Below are 21,986 nucleotides of genomic sequence, written 5' to 3'. Positions count from 1 at the left end.
GGTTCATGTCATGGCACGTGTCAAGGTGGTAGGGTTCATGTCATGGCACGTGTCAGGGTGGCAGGGTTCGTCGTGTCATGGCACGTGTCAGGGTGGCAAGGTTCATGTCATGGCACGTGTCAGGGTGGCAGGGTTCATGTCATGGCACGTGTCAGGGTGGCAGGGTTCATGTCATGGCACGTGTCAAGGTGGTAGGGTTCATGTCATGGCACGTGTCAGGGTGGCAGGGTTCGTCGTGTCATGGCACGTGTCAGGGTGGCAAGGTTCATGTCATGGCACGTGTCAGGGTGGCAGGGTTCATGTCATGGCACGTGTCAGGGTGGCAGGGTTCATGTCATGGCACGTGTCAAGGTGGTAGGGTTCATGTCATGGCACGTGTCAGGGTGGCAGGGTTCGTCGTGTCATGGCACGTGTCAGGGTGGCAAGGTTCATGTCATGGCACGTGTCAGGGTGGCAGGGTTCATGTCATGGCACGTGTCAGGGTGGCAGGGTTCATGTCATGGCACGTGTCAAGGTGGTAGGGTTCATGTCATGGCACGTGTCAGGGTGGCAGGGTTCGTCGTGTCATGGCACGTGTCAGGGTGGCAGGGTTCATGTCATGGCACGTGTCAGGGTGGCAGGGTTCGTCGTGTCATGGCACGTGTCAGGGTGGCAGGGTTCATGTCATGGCACGTGTCAGGGTGGCAGGGTTCGTCGTGTCATGGCACGTGTCAGGGTGGCAGGGTTCATGTCATGGCACGTGTCAGGGTGGCAGGGTTCGTCGTGTCATGGCACGTGTCAGGGTGGCAGGGTTCATGTCATGGCACGTGTCAGGGTGGCAGGGTTCGTCGTGTCATGGCACGTGTCAGGGTGGCAGGGTTCATGTCATGGCACGTGTCAGGGTGGCAGGGTTCATGTCATGGCACGTGTCAAGGTGGTAGGGTTCATGTCATGGCACGTGTCAGGGTGGCAGGGTTCGTCGTGTCATGGCACGTGTCAGGGTGGCAGGGTTCATGTCATGGCACGTGTCAAGGTGGTAGGGTTCATGTCATGGCACGTGTCAGGGTGGCAGGGTTCGTCGTGTCATGGCACGTGTCAGGGTGGCAGGGTTCGTCGTGTCATGGCACGTGTCAGGGTGGCAAGGTTCATGTCATGGCACGTGTCAGGGTGGCAGGGTTCATGTCATGGCACGTGTCAGGGTGGCAGGGTTCATGTCATGGCACGTGTCAGGGTGGCAGGGTTCGTCGTGTCATGGCACGTGTCAGGGTGGCAGGGTTCGTCGTGTCATGGCACGTGTCAGGGTGGCAAGGTTCATGTCATGGCACGTGTCAGGGTGGCAGGGTTCATGTCATGGCACGTGTCAGGGTGGCAGGGTTCGTCGTGTCATGGCACGTGTCAGGGTGGTAGGGTTCATGTCATGGCACGTGTCAGGGTGGCAGGGTTCGTCGTGTCATGGCACGTGTCAGGGTGGCAGGGTTCGTCGTGTCATGGCACGTGTCAGGGTGGCAAGGTTCCTGTCATGGCACGTGTCAGGGTGGCAGGGTTCATGTCATGGCACGTGTCAGGGTGGCAGGGTTCATGTCATGGCACGTGTCAGGGTGGCAGGGTTCGTCGTGTCATGGCACGTGTCAGGGTGGCAGGGTTCATGTCATGGCACGTGTCAGGGTGGTAGGGTTCATGTCATGGCACGTGTCAGGGTGGCAGGGTTCATGTCATGGCACGTGTCAGGGTGGCAGGGTTCGTCGTGTCATGGCACGTGTCAGGGTGGCAAGGTTCATGTCATGGCACGTGTCAGGGTGGCAGGGTTCATGTCATGGCACGTGTCAGGGTGGCAGGGTTCGTCGTGTCATGGCACGTGTCAGGGTGGCAGGGTTCGTCGTGTCATGGCACGTGTCAGGGTGGCAGGGTTCATGTCATGGCACGTGTCAGGGTGGCAGGGTTCGTCGTGTCATGGCACGTGTCAGGGTGGCAGGGTTCATGTCATGGCACGTGTCAGGGTGGCAGGGTTCGTCGTGTCATGGCACGTGTCAGGGTGGCAGGGTTCATGTCATGGCACGTGTCAGGGTGGCAGGGTTCGTGTCATGGCACGTGTCAGGGTGGCAAGGTTCATGTCATGGCACGTGTCAGGGTGGCAGGGTTCATGTCATGGCACGTGTCAGGGTGGCAGGGTTCATGTCATGGCACGTGTCAGGGTGGCAGGGTTCTGAAATGTAGCATATGTCGTTCATTCCCTTGCTGGATAGCTCCGCTGTGTTATTGCCTCTTGATTTGTTTATTAATTCATCCACTGATCGTTATTTTTGTTGTAGCCACCTTTTTCCTAGTCCTAGCAGGGCCCGTGGTCAGGATGGAGAGTGAAGGTCAGTGCGGTCGGATCGCTTCTGCACGAGGCAGGCAGGGATCTGGCGTCAGGAGCAGTGTGAGCTCTGTGGATCTGGGATCACTGCTTCTGATCCAGTCTGCTGTCACGCCTGGGAAAGCAGCAGAAAATGACCCAAGGACTTGGCCCTACACCCGTGCAGGAGACCCAGATGAAGTTTCTGGCTTCACCTGGCCTAGCCAGGTTTTGGGGAATGAGCCAGTGGATGGAGAATCTGTGTGTGCGTGTGTGCACGTGTGTGTGTGTGTGTGTGTGCGTGTGTGCGCGTGTGTGTGTGTGTTCCCTGCATCTCTCCTCTCTGTAATGCTGGCTTTCAAATAAAATAAATGTTTAATTTTAGAAAAAAGCTTTCATCCGTAAAACCTGTACTTTTATAATTTATGGTAACATTATTTGTAACAGCCAAAAATTAGAGATACTGAAGTTTTACTTAATGAGTGGGGAGATAAACAAGTTAAACTATACAATCAAAGTGCAGTTCTTACTGATGCCTACAAGTATGTGAGTAGATGTCAGAAGTATAAAACTCAGTAGAAGAAAGGAAATAACCTCAAAGGGACACACAGTGATTCCAGTTGGAGAACACACTTTTAAAAAAAGCAAATCCATCTATTTTATTTAGTGAGTTGAAAGGCGGAATTACGAAGAAGAGAGACAGCTCTTTCATCTGCTGGGTCACCCCACAAACGGCCATGATGGGTGGGCGGGGTGAGGCCCAAGCCGGAAGCCCAGAATTCCTTCCAGGTCTTCCATGTGTGCAGCAGGGCAGTCGTGATGGAGAAGGCACAGCTGTGTGCCCTGATGGCAGAGGTGCACTGTGAAGTGAGAGCTGTGGACCCCTCACACCCCAGGCGGCTTCCTGGTCTCCTATTAGCCGTTTTCAGTAATGTGGGGACTGCCACCCTCATCACCTTTTGTGGAGCCATACCTGTGTCACAGCAGCAGGTTAAACAGACTGCTCGCAAGTTGGGAAACATGCAGACATTCGGCTACGAGTTTTGACTGTCAGGAGAGTGCTCACATTTCTGTTCTAAGTAGAGCAAGCTCTATGTCATGACACATTTAACTTTTTGCCATGGTTTCATTGACATGCCTGTGAGCTGTTATTTTTTAGAGGGAGCTGTAATTACACGATGACTTTCCAGCATGTCACATGCACCAAGAACACACGTCCTGCCCCTCCCAGCCTCCAGCTGCCTCGGCGCACACTCCAAGCAGCGTGCCAGGCGCCTCCTGGCCCCAGGTGCAGCGCCCAGCCGGGCTGTGCTGCTGTGTGATCAGGGAGATGATGCTGGAGAGAGAAGCTGATGACAGGCTTCACCATAACATACTAACTTCCATTTTTAGTCTTTTCTCTACTTCAGAAAGCCCTCCCAGTCACTCACTCCTCAAAGGCCTGCTTCTTCCAGCTGGGCCTGGGCCAGCGCCCAGAGCAGGGAGCTCAGCCCATGCCCCTGGGGGCCGGGGGTGGGAAGCTCAGGCATTGGAACCATTCTCCCTGTCCCCCAGGGCCTGCATTAGCAGGACGCTGGAGTTACCCTGGGTGCAGGGGTCTTAAGCTGTGTCTTAGTGGCTGAATGCTCCTAGCCACCTGCTAGTTCTGAGAACTCGGTGTCATAGCCAGGGATGAGTGTGCAGCCATCCGGGTACCAGCCCTCATGAGTGGTGGGGGACAGTGTCGTTCTCGCAGTGCCCATGTTGGAGCCCTTCCCACGTGGGCTTTGCACAGTGCTCCCCGAGCCCCAGCAGCTGGTGGCTTAGTTCACCTCTTGTGCTGAGTTAGTGTTCCTGCCCAGTTGTAGCTGTGGATGGTGTGCACTGTGATGTCCGCATTGAGTCTCATGCAGACAGCTTCTGTGCTCTGTTTGCCCTGGCAGTTTTAAAACCTTACGAAATACAAAATAGCATAGGTCAGACATGGCCCAAAGTGACGCTAGAAATGATGGCCCTCTTCTCCCTTTACGCCCACAGACGTCAGCGCAGCACCTCCATCCGGCTGGTGGCTGGCAGGCATCTCTGTGCACCAGTGGCTTGGGGGAAGCAAAGATAACCTTGGCCTGAGAGGCCAGGCACAGACTGCAGCTGCTGGTCGCCAGGCCCAGGCAGATTCTGGACACAGGCCTCGCTGCCTCCAAGCCCAGCGTGCAGCGACACCTTGCAAGGAGTGTTTGCCAAATGACTACCTGACCTACGGAGAGTCTGTGTGTAAACCTCACCTAGGCCCTGTGAGGATGAGCAGCAGCCAGGAGCTCCCAGGTGTCATGCAGAGAGCACCAAGGCGGGTGCTGCTGGCCAGAGAAGGGCACAGCTGGGGAGGGGACATACGCTAGGGCTGCAGGACAGGCAGACACGCAGGTGGAAGCCCCACACTCCCCAACTCTACGCTCATCCTGGTAGCTTGGAGAGCGTCCGTCAGGATGAGGAAGTGGGCTCTTATTTCTGTATTCGAGAGGCTTTGGTAGTCATGGTTGTTTAATGTCTGTTCTTGCTGTGAGGTAGGCAGGTATGGGCTGTAGCTAATAACGTCAGGTGAGGAAATATACTCCCCCCCCAAGACCTGGCCAGGCCAGGCGGAAGCCAGAAACTTCACCTGGGTCTCCCACGGGCGTCCAGTATCTTTGGCCATCCTCTGCTGCTTTCCCAGGCCATCAGTAGGGAGCTGGATAGGAAGTAGAATAGCCAGGACTCAAACTGGCCAACTATATGGGATGCCGGAGTTGCAGGTAGCAGCTTTAACTGCTGTGCCACAGTGTCAGTTAATTCCATTTTAATAAAGCTGGTACAACAATTTACAAGCAGTGTGACATGCTGTGTGGTTGTGGTTTTTCATTCCCACTCCCTTGGGTGAAGCTGAGCAGCTGAGTCTTCAGGTGCTGGAGCGCAGCCTTTTAAAGAGAAGCATAGGACTTGGTGAAGGAGCAACACTGTATAAATGACAGGCGTTGCTGCTCGCTGCTGTTCTTTGGAATGTCTGGATCAGAGTGACATTTTTGTAGGAGCGTTGTCTGAACCATCTCACACAGCAGGAGTGAAGTGCTGCGTCTCCTTTAGAGTAGGCTGCCTCTGAGTCATGCAGTGTTCCTCCCACTCACGGGCATAGGGGACTGACAGACAAGAAAACTATATTCTTGCATGAGGGGCTTCCCAAGACTCAGGGAAAATGGAATTTAAAGATTTGGCGGGCCTGGCGGCGTGGCCTAGAGGCTAAAGTCCTCGCCTTGAACGCCCCAGGATATGGGCGCCGGTTCTAATCCCGGTAGCTCCACTTCCCATCCAGCTCCCTGCTTGTGGCCTGGGAAAGCAGTCGAGGACGGCCCAATGCTTTGGGACCCTGCACCCACATGGGAGACCTGGAAGAGGTTCCTGGTTCCCAGCTTCGGATCGGCGCACACCGGCCGGTGCAGCTCACTTGGGGAGTGAATCATCGGACGGAAGATCTTCCTCTCTGTATATCTGACTGTAATAAAATAAATAAATCTTAAAAAAAAAAAAAAGATTTGGCAGGGGAAGTGTAAAAAATTTTTTTTGTTACTCGGTTTTTTCATAGCAAATATTCCTTAGCTCTTTGGGCCCCCTGTACTGTGAGTATTCTGTGTGCCAAGGACAACAGAAAGGCGCTAGGACACTCGTGTGCTTTGTGGTCATGTGAAAAGCCCCGTGGCTCCGCCTTCTTCACACGCATCACGGTACATAGTCCCTGTGTGTGGGGAGGACAGGGCAGGTGCAGACACCCTACAGCACTGCATGCCCACACTCTCGGGCGTCTCAGCTCCCCAGGGCCCACGTCACGTAGAGAGCCAGCTCCTTCCTGGTCACGTCCAGTCGCCAGCGGCGCTCATGGGAGCTGGCAGCAAGGGGAAGGCAAAATGCCCTGTTGGAGGGAGGGGTGTAGAAGGGTGTGGCCTCCTGGGCTCTGGCTAGTGTTGACTTTGCCTGTGGTCACCTTGGTCACAGGAACCCTCACCCAGAATGAGATGGTGTTTAAGCGGCTGCACCTGGGCACGGTGTCCTATGGGACAGACACAATGGACGAGATCCAGAGCCACATTGCCAGCTCCTACTGTCAGGTGAGTGCTGCTTAGGCTCCCCCGAGGTGAGTGGACCTCGGGGTGCTGCGGCAGCCTCTGCCACCTTCTTGCTCAGAGGAGTGACGCTCAGCCACTGCATGACAGCAGTAAGGACTCTGTCTTCTGAGGCCTCGTGGGAGCTGCCCAGGACCACAAGGCCAGGAGCCCAAGCTGCAACCTGGAGGTCTCACCATGTGCCTCAGCTCCTGGCCGGGTGGCTGCAGGGCCCTTGGGCGTATGTGTCATGTTTGCTTGCACTGAGAGGGAGCGTGGCCCCAGCCCCTGCAGTGTTTGTGGCTCGTTCATCGGGAGTCCTTCGAATGGGAAGCCACTGATTGCAGGAGCCCTGGGATTCCATGGTCTGTGGCGGAAGTGAACGCTGTCCTAGGCGTCTCGTCTGCCTGCCCACTGGTGGTTCAACACACTGATCTGATAGCCACAGCCTCTCCAGCTTAGCAGGCCGTCCCAAACTCGAGGCCTGCGGGCATGCTGTGAGCTGACCAAGGCTGGTAGGCCTCCTTGTATGTGTGGTTGGGTCCAGCTGGATTCTGCCTAGCCAAGCTGGACTGCATTTTCCCTTGGCAGCTAGAGGAACCTGAGCCCCACTGTCTGACAGCCCTCTTCCTGTGCCGCAACTGCTGGGCTGACGTGCCCTTAATGGAATATGCTACTGCACCTGGCGCTTGTGAGCACACACGGCCAAGAGCTTGTCAGCACAGGTGCAGTTCGTGTCAACATAGAACATTTTGAAAGCTGGAGTGTTTATAACAGGAGAAGAAAATTGAACAAGGAGAAGGAATAAAGCTTAACTTTGCCTTCTTCAAAGAGTATGTTTAGATAAAAATTGTACCCAGTAGCATCTGTTTTCTGAAAAATGTTGTATTACCTATAACATTCTTTAATAAGATATTTAATAAGATATTTTTTAATATCTCCAAATAAGTATTCTAGTAGGAAAAAAATAAAAGCAGAAAGGGAAAAATGTAACCCAAAAGCAACCAACATGTCCCATTTGTTTTTGTTTGTGTGGTGTTCATGCAGTTTGGCCATTCCTGTCTGTCAGCTGGCCGCCCGGGCCTGGCCTGTGCAGCTGAGCATGTCCCATCTCTGCCCTGTTTTTTGTGAGAGCAGTAGGGTGCGCCTTGTGTGCAGCACTGATGCTGCCCTCGTACCAGTGGCAGTGCCTGGGTTCGAGTGTCCCTCTGTTTCCACTCCAGGGTTGTGCCAGTGAGCACCCAGACAGGCAGCCATGATGGCTCACGCCCTCAAGGCCTTTCCTCTATGTCAAAGGCTGAACTCAGGTACTGCCCAGTGTGGGCACTGGGGAGTGAGCCAGTGTATGGCAGATGCCAGTCTCTCCCTGTCTCTGTGTCTTGCTTTTGCTCTCTGTATGCCTTTACAGTGGAAATAAGTGAAAGCTTTTCTACAGAGGTGACAGTGGTCCCATAGGCCCACTGTAACGTAGCACGGTTCTCTTGTAACCTGATTACGTATTCCCACGGGAAGTCTTTGGTATGGGAGAAGGTGTAGTCTTTAATGGACTTTGTGAAATTAAATGATACAAGCATTGATAAACAGAGCACAGTGCGAGGAGGTAACAAGCCGAGCGTCTGCTGCAGAGCGCGTTGGACGCAGGAAGCAGGTGCGTGGGGGCTCGCTCCGAGGTAGTGCAGCTGAGCACCAAGCCAGCCTCTCCCCAACAGCTCTAATTACGGTACGAGTTCCCAGTTCAGTGACTTCACACCCGGGCCAGACGCCAGCGCCCTGGTGTCTAAGGAGGACAGTCGTGCCCTGTTGAAGTTCTTCCACACCATCAACAGGAGAAGGTAGTGAGGAAGGTATGTCCCCTTTGAGACACAGCAGAGCCTGCTGGGCACGCAGCACCCGCCAGCACAGAGCAGACACTGCTGGAGACAGCAGCTCCCGGATGAGGCCTGGCTACCTCCTTTCACCGCGCGTGCTGTGTGCTGCTCACCACGCTGTCCAGGTTCAAATGTGGTCACAAGGGAGCGTTCCAGCTGTGCTGCAGCTGTACCCACTTTGGGGCAGAAACTGAGCATAGTACAAATACCCTGACAGCTTATTCTTAACCTATTCTGTGTTTGGTAAGTAATGTTTAAGGAGTTCTTCTTAGAAAGAAATAGATCTAAACTATTACAGCAGATGCTGCAGTATATGTGATGCTTTGAAATTGTCAGAATACTCTGAGTATTAAGGTAAAGAAATGACTCCGCTGAGCAAACTCTGTGCAGATCATCAGAATCACAGCCACACCCTGTCTTACCATCACGCGCAGCCTGTGAGCGTCTCGCAGGTGAGTCACGCCACTCCTGGTGGCTGCCCGTGTCCCCCAGGCGCATCCTCCAGCTGCTGGGAGCAGTGCTGGCCCAGCCCCCCTGAGAAGAGCGCAGTCTTCCGCCCCCAAGATTAGAAAGAGCGTCAGCAGTCGGATCCACGAGGCGGTGAAGGCCCTGGCTCTGTGCCACAATGTGACCCCTGTGTATGAGTCCCGGGCTGGAGTCACCGGGGAGACAGAGTCTGCCGAAGCTGACCAAGACTTCAGCGACGAGAACCGCACCTACCAGGCGTCCAGCCCTGATGAGGTCAGTCCATGTTTGCTGGCAGATCACCCCGTGCCTGCTCTGTGTGACTCTGTCCTGGGACTTGGTCTGGGGTGCAGAGGCAGCAGCCGGGGACGCTGCCTACATGGATGCTGAGTTTTTCAGTGCCAGCTCCTCAGCCCCCAGCAGCTGGTATCTAGGATGAGGCCCCTGATATGGTCCCTCAGGTGCGCCATCCAGGGTTTTCTCCACTCCACGTCATACAACTTAGATTTCCATGTATTTTGTCAGTGTTTATAAGCAAGGTGCTATTTTAAAAGAGAAGTAGGTTGTAAATACTTTCAAACATGTAAAGTCTTGGCTATGATCTATTAGTCCTTTGCACAGATGGGGCATTGGGGACGTGATGAGGCGGTGGTCAGCGTCAGGCCCCTGCTCATGAAGCCCACGACCAGCTCTCTGCTGCAGGGATGCTGGCATAGTTTGCAGATTGGGAGCGGAGAACCTCTACTTGCCCTAAACGGCTATTCCAGTGTGCAATGCCTCACATCATATCCCAGAAATATATAAATGTTGTGTTAACTTTTAGAATTTCTTTTAATAAAAACCGAGGGAAGATGAGTCGCTGCAGGATGCCTTGCTCCCCGGAACCATCCTCCCCCCACTGCATTCTGGGCGTCTGAAGGGGTACAAAGGGTGTCTGTCCAGCACCTCCATGCACAGCCGTGGTCACTCAAAGCTTGCAGGGCCATGGGTGTGAGAGCAGAGTCAGCCACATGCCGTAGTCCAGAAGGGAGCTGGTGCATTTAGGTTTGTAGAAAACGACACAGAAGATCTGAGTGCAGAAGTGGGGCTGTGTGAGCCAGTCAAGTCTTTTTGACATTTTGTTGGTGAGCTGAGTCCACAGAGCACACAGGTGCTCTCCAGACATGACCTATGTCATGGACACTATCAGCAAGGAAACTGAGGTTTTAGGAGATACTGTGCTGGCTCAAAGTCTGGAACTCTGATGTAGCCTTTGTCCTAGGACCAGAACCATCAGTGGTTTCTCTGTAGAGTGGGAACCCACCATGTGCGAAAACCAAGGGAGAGACGAGACCAGGACCAGCCTGGCACAGGACAGGTTTGAGGTTTCAAAGCCTGGGAGTATCAGTGGTTCAGACTGCAGTCGGGTGGTTCTTCTGCCCAGGTAGAGGCAGCATCAGGAGAGGCGTGAGCACCAGGGGCCCGCAGAGCAGTGTGGACCCCTGGGAGAAGGCTGCCATGCTGTCGCTGGCTTGCAGAGATGTATTCTGTATGCGTGGCATACAGCGTGACTAACGTCAAGACAGACTTGTTTTCAGAAAATGCTTCTCCGTGTAAAACATTACTCAGAAATCCTTCACTTCAACATCCACTCTCCTGTTTTCACAAGCAGTAGATCACTGTGACTAAGAACCGTTCCCACTGTGGGGTTCCACGTCAGCCACGTCCCCACGTTGCAGAGAGGGGAGTCAGGCCAGACAGGTGAGACTGGTACGTTACCTGCCTTCCCCAGAGCAGCGTGCCAGCTGGCTGCTCAGGCCCAGTCTCTTATCTTAGGAAAACTGCAAGATTGAAATCTGTCCTCTCCTGGAGTCCCCTGCGACCTTGTAACCCTGCCCACACTTGTCCTCGCTTCTGAGGACTAGGTGACACGGGCAGGGGAGGCCCTTCCGGAGCTGGAAGGTAGACCCTGCAGGTGCGTCAGTGACCCAGAACGGCCTGCTGAAGGGCTCTGGTGGCTCACTGCGACATGGTGTCTGATGTGCAGGCACCGCAGTGCCGTGTGTCTTCTGAGTTTGCCTTGCACTGAGTGTCTCCGCCTCTTGTCTTGCTGGCCCCAGGTTGCACTGGTGCAGTGGACAGAGAGCGTCGGGCTCACTCTGGTCAGCAGAGACCTCACCTCCATGCAGCTGAGGACGCCGAGCGGCCAGGTCCTGGCCTTCTGCATCCTGCACATGTTCCCCTTCACCTCCGAGAGCAAGCGTATGGGCATCATCGTCCGGGTAGGTGTGGCCGGCCACGCCCACAGCGCCTGGCTCCAAAGATGTGTTTATTTAATAGAGAGGGAGAAGCACATCTTCTGTCTGCTGCTTCACTCCTAGGCAGCTGCAGTGGCCAGGGTTGGACCAGTTTGAAGCCAGGCCAGGAGCCTCTCCTGGATCTCTCCCCTGGGTGCAGAGGCCAGAAGGTCTGGACCATCTACCACTGTTTTCCCAGGCCATCAGCAGAAAAACCAGGGCATGAACTCATGCCCATGGGGGAAGCCAGCATTGCAGGTGGCATCTGCAGTGCTCCTGGTTGTTAACAGAGCAGGAGACATGGGCTTCCACCCGTCGGGTCATTCCTCACATGTCCACAGTGTCTGGGGCTCGGCCCGGCCAAAGCCAGGAAGCAGGAACTCCACCCAGGTCCCACATGGGTGGCAGGGATCCAAGGGCAAGAACCTTTTTAGCATTTGGTAGATCCAAAATTTTCTCGAGAGAACAGTTAAACATCTACTCAAATGCGGTATATTTATTACAGTTTTTTTTTTAAAGAAAATCTAATAATATATAAGTAAGAATCTAAGACAAAAAAAAAAATCTAATTCTATAAAGATTCCTCCATCTACCAAAGGAAGAAGAAATGAATTGTGTTGTTACTAACTTTTGGAATCAACTGAAGCTGTTTTGTTTCATCTTCCACAGAAGTAGCGGGCCAAACAGCTTCACTGAGTGATCCCTGATCATGAAATTGCTGCAGTATACTGCTATTAGACTTTAAGTAAACACCAAAAATTTATTTTGGGCTAATCAGTGAAGCATTCAGTCCAACCAAAAGTGTAAGAGAATTAATGCTTGCATTGTAGCTTAAGTTTATCCATTAACAAGTTTCATTTCAAAAACTTGCAATGTAGCATTGCAAAGTAAATGGTATGTTTCCTGATGTCCTCACCACAGAGGGAGTGCCTTCACCAAAGTGGCTTTTCTAGCAGGCCAGCATTATTTCAAGGGCCACCACCCCCGACACGTCCCTGTTTCCCCTGTGTTGCAGGATGAGGCCACCGCAGAGGTCACCTTCTATATGAAAGGTGCGGATGCCGCCATGACCGCCATCGTCCAGTACAACGACTGGCTGGAAGAGGAGGTGAGAGGCTGGCACTCCCCAGGGCAGGTATTTTGTCACGTGTGTTGGCTAGGGCGCAGAAAAGCTGCCTTCCCAACCTGGAGGCATGGCTGTCGTGGCCGTAAATCGACCTGTCGATATTTCAAACCAGGAAGAAATTGATTACCAAAAACAGTGTCACTTTCCACTAAATTATTTTAAATACATAGAGATTTTTCAGTTCCACAGAGCATAGGAACAGAAGTCATATTTATTTGTGACTAGCTTATGTCCCAGATAAATACCTAGTGGTTTTTCTGTGTAATCACATTGCAGGTATGTTCAAATAGATCTTACTGAAGAATCTTTTATTTAGAATGATAAAGGCATAGAAATTCATTGAAGAATTCTGAATGCTCGATATTGTACATATTACCAAGATTGTATTATATAGTAGCCTAAATATTTGCAAGGGGGTTTTAATTAAAATTTTAATTAAGTGTTAAGTTGTAAGTAGGATTTACTTTAAAATAAAAATAAATTACAAATATAACCAAGTAGCAAATATAATCAATGCACTGATTTGTCCTAACCAATGTGATCTGTAGGCCTGCTCTTGAGACCATCTTCTGTAGGCCTGTGTGGCAGTCAGCGCTTGGGTTTCTGAGTCAGATTAGAACCAGCGCAGCCACAAGCAGGACAACCTGCTGTTGTTCAGGTGTTCATGGTGGTCAGAGACAGCCTAACAGTTCAGTTGCCACACTCTCACATTCCCCGTGGTGTTGGCGGCATGAATCAATATCTCCTTTAGGGCACTTTGATTTTAATCAGGGATGTTGATGAATTAGGCTTCCACTGACCTAGTAAAATGCCATAAAAATTACTTCTGGTCATAATGTACAATTACTTGAAAAATATTTAACTTATTTAGCTCTATGAGGTCAAATCAATAAATGTCTTACAACAGATATGGTCGGATTGGTTTTCACAAAGATGACTATTAACCCATGGACGCTATGTTTTCAACTTGTATTTTGTCTTCAAAGCTAGATCTTGTGGTTTTAAAAGCTTTGTGGTCTGATGGACTCTTGCTGTGAGCAGCCAGCAGGGCAGTTCGGCATGCCCTGCCTGTGCCTCTGTCCCTCAGCTCTGCCTTGTGTCCCAGGGAGGGCCGAATTCAGAAGCCCACAGCCAGGATCAGGCTTCCAGCAAGGATGTAGGTGGGGATGTGGCTGTGTTGACCCCTGCCCGCTAAACCCTCTGATGAGGTGCTCCTCAGAGTCTACCAGAGACATCCTCGGCCACCGTCCTTGTGAATCCCCAATTTCCTGGCACACAACAGAGCTTGCCTCAGGGCTAGACAGCTTAGGAAGGGGCGTCCAAGCAGCTCTGAGTGGCTACCCAGTTTCTGTTTACCTGCAGACCAATGGCACTGAAGGGCCTTACTAGACATTCGTATGAGGAGTTGATGAGATGTCGGCTGTAGCTTTGTAGCATGGCTGACGCAGTGAGCACAGCTGACATGAAGGAGCCTGGCTAACATGAGGGAGGGAGGCTGGATGACATAAGGAGCCTGACTGATGTAAGGGAGCCTAGGTGACGTGAGAGAACATCACTGGCGTGAAGGAGCCTGGGTGACGTGAGGGAGCCTGGGTGATGTGAGGGAGCCTGGGTGACGTGAGGGAGCTTGATTGATGTGAAGGAGCCTGGGTGACGTGAGGGAGCTTGATTGATGTGAAGGAGCCTGGGTAACGTAAGGGAGCTTGATTGATGTGAAGGAGCCTGGGTAACGTAAGGGAGCTCAGGTGACATGAGGGAACCTGGGTGACGTGAGGGAGCCTGACCGACGTGAGGGAGCCTGGGTGACGTGAGGGAGCCTGGGTGACTTGAGGGAGTCTGACTGATATGAGGGAACCTAATAAATGTGCCAGCAGTGGTTTCTCTCACCAAATGTGTGCAGTCGACTTTGATAGAAGATGTGGTTACCTCCAGCAGAAAGCCTGACTTCAGCCTCCTCCAGCCTAACTGGACTTGTGCACCTTGGAGGGATGAATACTCGGTACTGTGTGTGTGAGTGGAGTTAACAGTTTGTAGAGGTGTTTTCATGTTCTCCATTGCATTCCTGTCGGGTCTTATGATGCTCCCGGCTCCCCCATCTACACAGCAGGAGCCAAGCCCCACTCCCCGCTAAGCTCTGGGTTCTGAGCTTGGTTCCTGCCAGCCTTAGCTGGCACCACTGCTGCTGGGTGTGCCCACCGTGGCCAGCAAAGAGGAATCAGAGCAGAGCTGCGAGGAGAGCTCAGAACGCACGGCGGAAGCACATGTTAGAGCAGGAGCCCAGCTCTGTCACGGGGCGACTACTGCGCCCGTGTGAGGCCTCCCTGCCAGCAGTGTCTCCGTCCCACCACTGCCACCTTCCTGTTTGTTGCTGCAGGCAGCCTGGTGCCCACCCCAGGAGAAGGTGAGGGACTCTGCTGTCTCTTAAGTTGTGACCTCACAAGAGCAGTGGGAGTGTGGCTTTCATGGGGTCAGGGGACACCAAACGTTCACTTCAGTGCATAAGCACTGGATCAAGAGTGTGTCTGGGGCCACCATTGTGGCACCACGAGTAAGCTGCCCCTTGCCACACCAGCATCTCCTACCAGAGTGTCAGTTCTGTCCTGGCTACCCACCGGTGCATCTGGGAAACCAGTAGTTGGTGCCCCGTGTACTTGGAGCCCCGCCGTCTGTGTGTGAGATCAAGCTGGGCTTCCTGACTCCAGCTGCAGCCTGAGCCACCTCCGGCTACACGGACACACGGGAACTAAAGCTGCAGATGGAAGGTCTCTGTCACTCTCCCTCCCAAGAAACAAATCTTACCAGAAGGAAAAGGAGGAGAGCCTTCTTCCTGCATCTTCCTCAGGGAGGGGCAGCTGTGCAATGATGTCCAGACCCTCCCCCTGGTGCAGGGCACAGGGCGACTCGGAGAAACCCTCAGGCCTGGAATTGCCAGCAAGGCTGGGAGGGCCGTGTGCATCTGCCACGCAGGGCCACCAGTAACTCCCCTCTTTCCCACAGTGTGGGAACATGGCGCGTGAAGGGCTGCGCACCCTCGTGGTGGCCAGGAGGGTGCTGACAGAGGAGCAGTACCAGGACTTTGAGGTGAGCCAGTCCCCCACATACCTTCCCTCCACAGCCTGTGCTTTCCTTGTGAGTCTGGGTCTGTCTGTTTCCATGTCACTTTTAGTAGGTCAGGCCGTCGCAGTGTGAGGCAAAGGCAGCACTGCTAAGGCGGCCCTGGAGGAGTCCTCCAGCCCACCCTGCGCCTGCTGCATCAGGGCCTCGAAGAACACAGCCTCAGTGCTCACACGCGGCACACGGACATGTGCACATGCGTGTCTCCCTGGCTCCCCAGAGCATGCACTGTCCACCTCTGGGGCTCACAGAATGGACACGCATGCACACAAATGTGTCTGTGTCCACAGAGCAGATACACTCAGGCCAAGCTGAGTGTCCATGACAGGGCACTGAAGGTGGCTGCAGTGGTGGAGAGCCTGGAGCGAGAGATGGAGCTGCTGTGCCTGACAGGCGTGGAGGACCAGCTGCAAGCTGATGTGCGGCCCACCCTGGAGATGCTGCGGAATGCGGGCATCAAGGTGCAGTGTTGTAGCTCTGAGCCCCAGTCCTTCTCTCACTCACTCAGGCTGCACGGAGCAGGGGTGTGGGAACACTTGGTCCCTCGACCCTTCTCGGCCCCAGCCCCCCACAGCCTTCTGTGCATGCCTGTCATTGTCACCCCAGCCCCGTGCCTGCTGAGCCAGCCTCCTCTTACACTTCCCATGTTCCCCAGAGGTAGCTTCCATGTGCTCCCCCAGCCATTCACTCCAAGCAGGGTCCCCCATCCTTGGGTGCCAGGGTGCACCCAGGATCACAGGCAGACTGTGCACATTGGGCAGAGTGCGAGAATCCAGGCCGCGCAGGCTGCTGCTTTGTTCTCGTGGGTTTTGGTGTCTTGTGTTGACGGAAGTGGGTGTTGGGGTGCTGGGGTTGCCTCCAGCCCTGGTCAGCTCATCATCAGGGGAGTGCTTCTTAGCAGAATGTGAGCTGGCTCCCAGGCTCAGGACCCCAAGACACATGCTAGGTTGGAAGCTCCAAGTCAGCCTGTGGGCAGGTAGCTCTCTGAGGTTTCTGTGCACTTACTCTGATAAAGCTTAAAGCCCACCTCCCCCCACGCACCTTGCTGCTCCTGGCAGCTCTCAGCCCTTGGGAGCAGGTCACGTGTGTGCTTCGTCACATGCTCATCAAGGAGAATGAGGCTGTGTTAGCTTAGATGGAGGGTGAGGATAGAAGTTCTTCCTCCGTCTGTTGTAGTCCCATCAGACTCTTAAAAATCCACTAGCGTGAATATGCATCATGCTAATTGGAGAAGAGGCGAGGAGAGCCACGGGGCACCCCTAAGAGGCGCAGAGGGCCACGGGGGCACCCCTAAGAGGCGAGGAGAGCCACGGGGGCACCCCTAAGAGAAGCGGCGAGGAGAGCCACGGGGCACCCCTAAGAGAAGCGGCGAGGAGAGCCACGGGGCACCCCTAAGAGAAGCGGCGAGGAGAGCCACGGGGGCACCCCTAAGAGAAGCGGCGAGGAGAGCCACGGGGCACCCCTAAGAGGCGGCGAGGAGAGCCACGGGGCACCCCTAAGAGAAGCGGCGAGGAGAGCCACGGGGCACCCCTAAGAGAAGCGGCGAGGAGAGCCACGGGGCACCCCTAAGCCAGAAGCCCATGAGGATTTTTGTTCACTTTGTCTGGAAAGGTGTTTTTATGAACGTTACATGAGAAATCGGAGAAACTCAGACAGTCCCAGGAATATTACCAGAAGGTTTTGTCCCCTTAGGTAAAGCAGGTACAAACACACTGGTGAATATCTTATTTCTTTTTCTCTTTATAGTCCAGGGATATACCCACAATGTGAGCCTGTAAATGCAAAAGCTATGTTTTATGTGATAGTGACAACTTCTGGCCCAAAGCTCTGAACCTGTTTCTAGATGAAAGCCACCAAGTTGGAGGTCAGGCCTCCCGTGCCCCGGCTCGGGGTGCTGCCTCGTTGAGGTGTTGGCCATCATGGGTGGGTTTGTCCTTAATGTCCCCATTCGCCACCACCAGACCTGTCGGGACTGCCCTTCACCCCCAGCTGAACAACTAGAGCACATCACAGTGCCGTGCGACCTTCATCTCCGTCCCGTCACCATCGCAGTAACTGCCTGCTAGTCCTGGGCACTACTGCTACTCTTGTGGGGTTCCATGGCTGTGTCCTCCACTGAGTCCCACATGCTGTGTGGAGGTGCCTCCTCCCCGGCTAGGACCAAGTCCCCTTCCTCTGCAGCCCTGAGTACTGCCACAGAGGGGAGCACAGGCATGTCTGCATGCATGTGCCTGGACACCTAGGCTGCTGTGAACAAGCGTGGACGGTGTCTGTGAGGGTGAGGCTCTCGGAAGGGTGGGGCCTGGGCTAGGGCTATGAAGGTCACCCTGTGAATTGTGTCACAGATATGGATGCTAACGGGCGATAAACTCGAAACAGCGACCTGCATTGCCAAAAGTTCACATTTGGTGTCTAGAACACAAGACATCCATGTTTTCAGACCGGTGAGTATGTATCCACATCACTTTGAATGTTTAGATGCTTTGTCTCACAACTAAAGTATTCAAGTACTTGCAGATCGAAACCAGAAGCCTTTATATCAAGAAGCACTCTGGTGGTTTTCTTACTTTAAAATCATGTTAAGAATAAATGGATATATACATATATATGTGTATGTATGTATATATATAAATACATATACATATATAGAGTGTGTATATATATGTATACACTACCACAGACAGGCAAACACACAAATATGTGAACTGTACAAGGGATTTAGCATTTAGGAAGATTAGGTACTAGCTATATACAACTCTACTTGCAAAAAGGGTAGAATTCACAATGAAATTAAACTTTTACCAAACAACAACGACAAAAAAGATAGCTTTAATGAAGAGTAAAGTTTGATTCGAAGGCTGATTTAGATAGAGTGAGACCCATTTAACTTCCCATGCAGTATTGTATAGAAGAGTGAGGATGCTCTGTGCTCCGTGTGGTGTTGAGTATAGAGTGAGGATGCTCTGTGCTCCGTGTGGTGTCATGTTCAGGATGACAATGCTGTGTCTTCCAGTACGTGAGTGGCATTTTTTCCCCCGTTGCTCTGTTTGGCTTGTGATAACAGGTGTCTGAGGTGACATCTGCTTGTCAGTGGCTGAGCGCCAGCCCTTTTCCTGTGGGCCAGCCTTGAGGCTGAGTGCCACCACTGCTGTCGGAAGCATCCTCCCCAGCCTGATCAACTCAAGTGCTTGCTTCGTGTGGTGGTTTTGACTACTTTAATTTGGACAAAAATTCCTTGGGTGCTGATCAGTGGCGAGCGAACAGTCCATGTCTGCTCTGTATCTACAGGAAGCCCTGACCCAAGGGTCCACTGGAGCACCAGTCACCCATTAGGGTCCTGCAGACGACCATTTACAGTAGAGTTACGGATGCTCTGGTCATACTCAGGTTCACTTGTGTCAGGTTTTCGGTGTTATAGCACCACACATTAACCCTTTGACATTACAGGGCAGTGCTGTAAAACAGCGGGTGAAGCCACCTCCTGCGCTTCCAGCATTCCTCATGAGCACCAGTTCAAGTTGCAGCTCCGCCTCGTGGCCTGTGGAAGCAATGAAGGGGCCCCTGACTCACATGGAGCCCCAGCTGAAGCTCCTGGCTGGCTGCTGTGGCTGCTGGGGGAGTGCAGCAGTGTGTGGCAGATCTGTTGTCTCCCCCTCTCCCTGTACCGCCTCATTTCAAATAAATAAGCATGGATTATATGTTTAAAATTACTTTTTCACGGTACAGCCTTTCTGGTCAAAGATGGCACTGTGGGCCACTTGGGCTATGAACTCTTGTTTCAGTCTGGAGTGTTTTCCCCTTCCTGGTCGCAGGACAGCATCTGTCCTCATGTGAAGACGATGACTTCTAAGAAACATACATTTATCTGTACACACACACATATGTGTATGGATGTATGCATTTGAAAGGCAGAGTGGCAGAGAGATCTTCCATCTGCTGGTTCACTCCTCAAGACGCCACACTTTCTGGAGCAAGGCCAGACCAGAGCCAGAAACCTGGAGTTCCATTCAGGTTTCACATGCAGGTCTAGGGGCCCGATGTCTGGGCCACTATCTGCTGCCTCCCCAGGTGCATTATGGAGGACTGGGTTGGACAAAGTGGAGCAGCTGGGGCTGAAATTGGCACTCTGCTGTGCTTGTGAGCTACAGCCCAACTCCCATGCCGCAGAACGTTGGCCTGAGACCATTCCTTCTCTCAACTGACACGGAGCAGTGCGGCGCTCAGCCTGCAGTGGCTCACCCATCCTTCAGACTCTCGGTGTCAGCACCGTGTCAGCCCTGCCCTGCCCCAGCCCATGGCCTCCTGCAGAGCACAGGGAGACTGCATTAGTTGTGGCTGAGAGTGAACTGGTGCATGCAGGAGCCGATCCCTTGGGCACTCTGCCAAGTGCCCTCTCGCAGGCCCTGTGAGCAGGTCCATCCCCAGCCCACTGCAGGGTTGGATGGAAAGGGCCGCATCAGGTAACAGTTCCAGACATTCTGGTTCTGATTGCTCAGAGTGCGTCCTCCAAGGGCACTTCAAGACCTCCATAGACACACAGGGCTTGAAGGTCCATTGCAGGGCAGACGTTTGGTTAGCGACTTAGTCACATCCATGTAGGCTCCCAGTCCCAGCTTCCTGCCAATGCAGGCTTGGGAGATGGCAGGGATGACTCAGTGACAGTCCGGGCCACCCCTGCACAAGACGCTGCCCGAAACCCCGCCTGGCTCTGCTTCTTGCTGCCAGTGGGCAGGGGTGAAGTGATAGGTGTACTTTGCTCTCCACCTCTCAAAAGTAAAGTTGTGCGATGCAAAAGCATTTGGAAATCTACACATGGTTTTCTCATAATACAATTTCTCATAACTCTGAAAGTCCCTGCTGTTCATGGATTTCAATGTTTTTTGCACCAAAATGAACTTTGTTTAACTTTGCTTTCCGCCAATTTTGAAGTTCCCTGGTGTTTGTCTGTTACTGCTGACAGATGGCATTTTAACAGTGGCCCTTCTCCTCTGCAAAGGTGGCCAGTCGGGGAGAGGCCCATCTGGAGCTGAATGCATTCAGGAGGAAGCATGACTGTGCACTGGTCATTTCCGGGGATTCGCTGGAGGTAAGCAGCCTGTGCAAAGGTGTGGGCAGTGCGGGCTCCCTGTACTCCAGGCCAGTTCGGAGACTGACAGGTCCCAGGCATCACACCCCACATGCCCTGCTGTCTGAACTATGGTGCCTCAAGCCGCCTGCCCCACACACCTCATGCCCTGGCACACCTCATGCTCTGTGTTCCTCAGTCTCAGCTGTTGCGCCCGGTTTGTGCCCTCCATGTGCCTGTGGGCCAGACGGCCAGCACCACAGAGCCCGACAAGGCCCTGAGAGGCACCCAGAGACACCACGTGCAGATGGCCCTCGAGGGCCGCAGGCTGCTTGTTCCCCATTGCCTCTGTGGGCCTGGCCTGGGGTTGGGGTGGGGGGCACTGCTCACCTGGGCCTTCCTGCCCACTGACTTCCAAGTAAAGCTTCCTCACCAGCCGGATGGACCAGAATGGAAGACGTTGTGACAACACCCGTGTTCTCCCTGTTGCCTGTGCTGCTCGGTCATGCACATTGTGTGTGAGCGGCCTCAGCAGGAGGAAGCACAGTCCTGTGTCAACACTGGGTTCTGTCCAGTGGCACTTAAGTCATCCCATCTGCCCGTGTCTGGTAAAGACCTTAGGAGCTGGCAAGTCCTTGCAATGGCAAGGCAGGTGGCAGCCCTTGCCTGGTGGCTCGGAGGAATGCTGCTCCTAGCCACTGCTGGAACCCTCAGTCTCCTGTCAGCCTGACCCTGGGGCTGCTTGGTCCGTCTCCAGCCCGTGGTGTTGGTGCCTGTCCTCTGCGTGAGTGTGCATGTGTGTATGCAGGCTGACATAATGGGCACTGTGTTGCAGGTGTGTCTCAGGTATTACCAGCACGAGTTCGTGGAGCTGGCTTGCCAGTGCCCTGCCGTGGTGTGCTGCCGCTGCTCGCCCACGCAGAAGGCCCACGTCGTGAAGCTGCTGCAGCAGCACACAGGGAAGCGCACGTGTGCCGTCGGTGAGCAGGCCTGGCCACTTCCCTGGGGTTCGTGGGTAGAACGTCTCCGGCTACTGCCAAACCCAACAGCCTCTAGCGACAAGAAGGGGGAGTGTGAGGTCGGTCACTGTCACTGTGCGTCCAGGTAGGCCGCAGCTTGGTGTTGCACGGTCAGCATTGGAGCACCTGTCAGATCCTGGCTGTCGCTCTTCTGTGCAGGACTTGGGCCCCTGCCACCCCTGGGAAGCCCCAGGTGGGACTCATGGCTCCTGAGTTGGCCTGGCCCAGCTGCAGGTCTGCGGGCCTTTGGGGAAGAGAGGCGTGCGGGGGCTGCAGTGGCGGACTGATGTGCCCGTACTCCCCAGGTGACGGAGGGAATGATGTGAGCATGATCCAGGCAGCTGACTGCGGCATCGGGATTGAAGGCAAGGTGGGTTGTCTGCACACCGACTGGCACGCGCAGTCGGCAGTGATCCAGAGTGCCCCACGTCCCTGCTCACCCAGCAAGCCCGTCCCATTGCCCAGCTTCTCACCCCAGCTGCACACAGCTTCTGTGTTGAGAGTGTGGTTCTCTGCGGGCCTCTGTGTTGCATGGGGGTGCCCCTGGGCCCGCATCCATGGTATGAGCCCTGGACTGTCTGTTGTCATCCTGGTCTCTGCCTGCAGGCACCAAAAGGCCTGAAAGTCTAGCCT

At 53.8% G+C, this 21,986-nt stretch overlaps 1 protein-coding gene across 4 annotated transcripts in view; it reads left to right on the top strand.

Annotated features, from left to right (window-relative positions):
* ATP9B (ATPase phospholipid transporting 9B (putative)) overlaps nt 1–21,986 on the top strand; it is a 198,368-nt gene that overhangs the window by 160,485 nt on the left and 15,897 nt on the right. For all 4 annotated transcript variants that reach the window (XM_058677155.1, XM_058677157.1, XM_058677156.1 and 1 more), the window contains 10 exons: nt 6,314–6,426; nt 8,781–9,029; nt 10,853–11,014; nt 12,045–12,137; nt 15,153–15,236; nt 15,560–15,730; nt 17,615–17,713; nt 20,266–20,355; nt 21,170–21,314; nt 21,659–21,723. In XM_058677155.1, the coding sequence (XP_058533138.1) occupies nt 6,314–6,426; nt 8,781–9,029; nt 10,853–11,014; nt 12,045–12,137; nt 15,153–15,236; nt 15,560–15,730; nt 17,615–17,713; nt 20,266–20,355; nt 21,170–21,314; nt 21,659–21,723 (1,271 nt within the window). The remainder of the gene's footprint in view (nt 1–6,313; nt 6,427–8,780; nt 9,030–10,852; nt 11,015–12,044; nt 12,138–15,152; nt 15,237–15,559; nt 15,731–17,614; nt 17,714–20,265; nt 20,356–21,169; nt 21,315–21,658; nt 21,724–21,986) is intronic.

Source organism: Ochotona princeps, chromosome 18, assembly GCF_030435755.1.
Source record: "Ochotona princeps isolate mOchPri1 chromosome 18, mOchPri1.hap1, whole genome shotgun sequence".
Lineage (NCBI taxonomy): Eukaryota > Metazoa > Chordata > Mammalia > Lagomorpha > Ochotonidae > Ochotona > Ochotona princeps.
The sequence above is the reverse complement of the archived record's forward strand: the minus strand, read 5'-3'. Positions and strand labels throughout refer to the sequence as shown.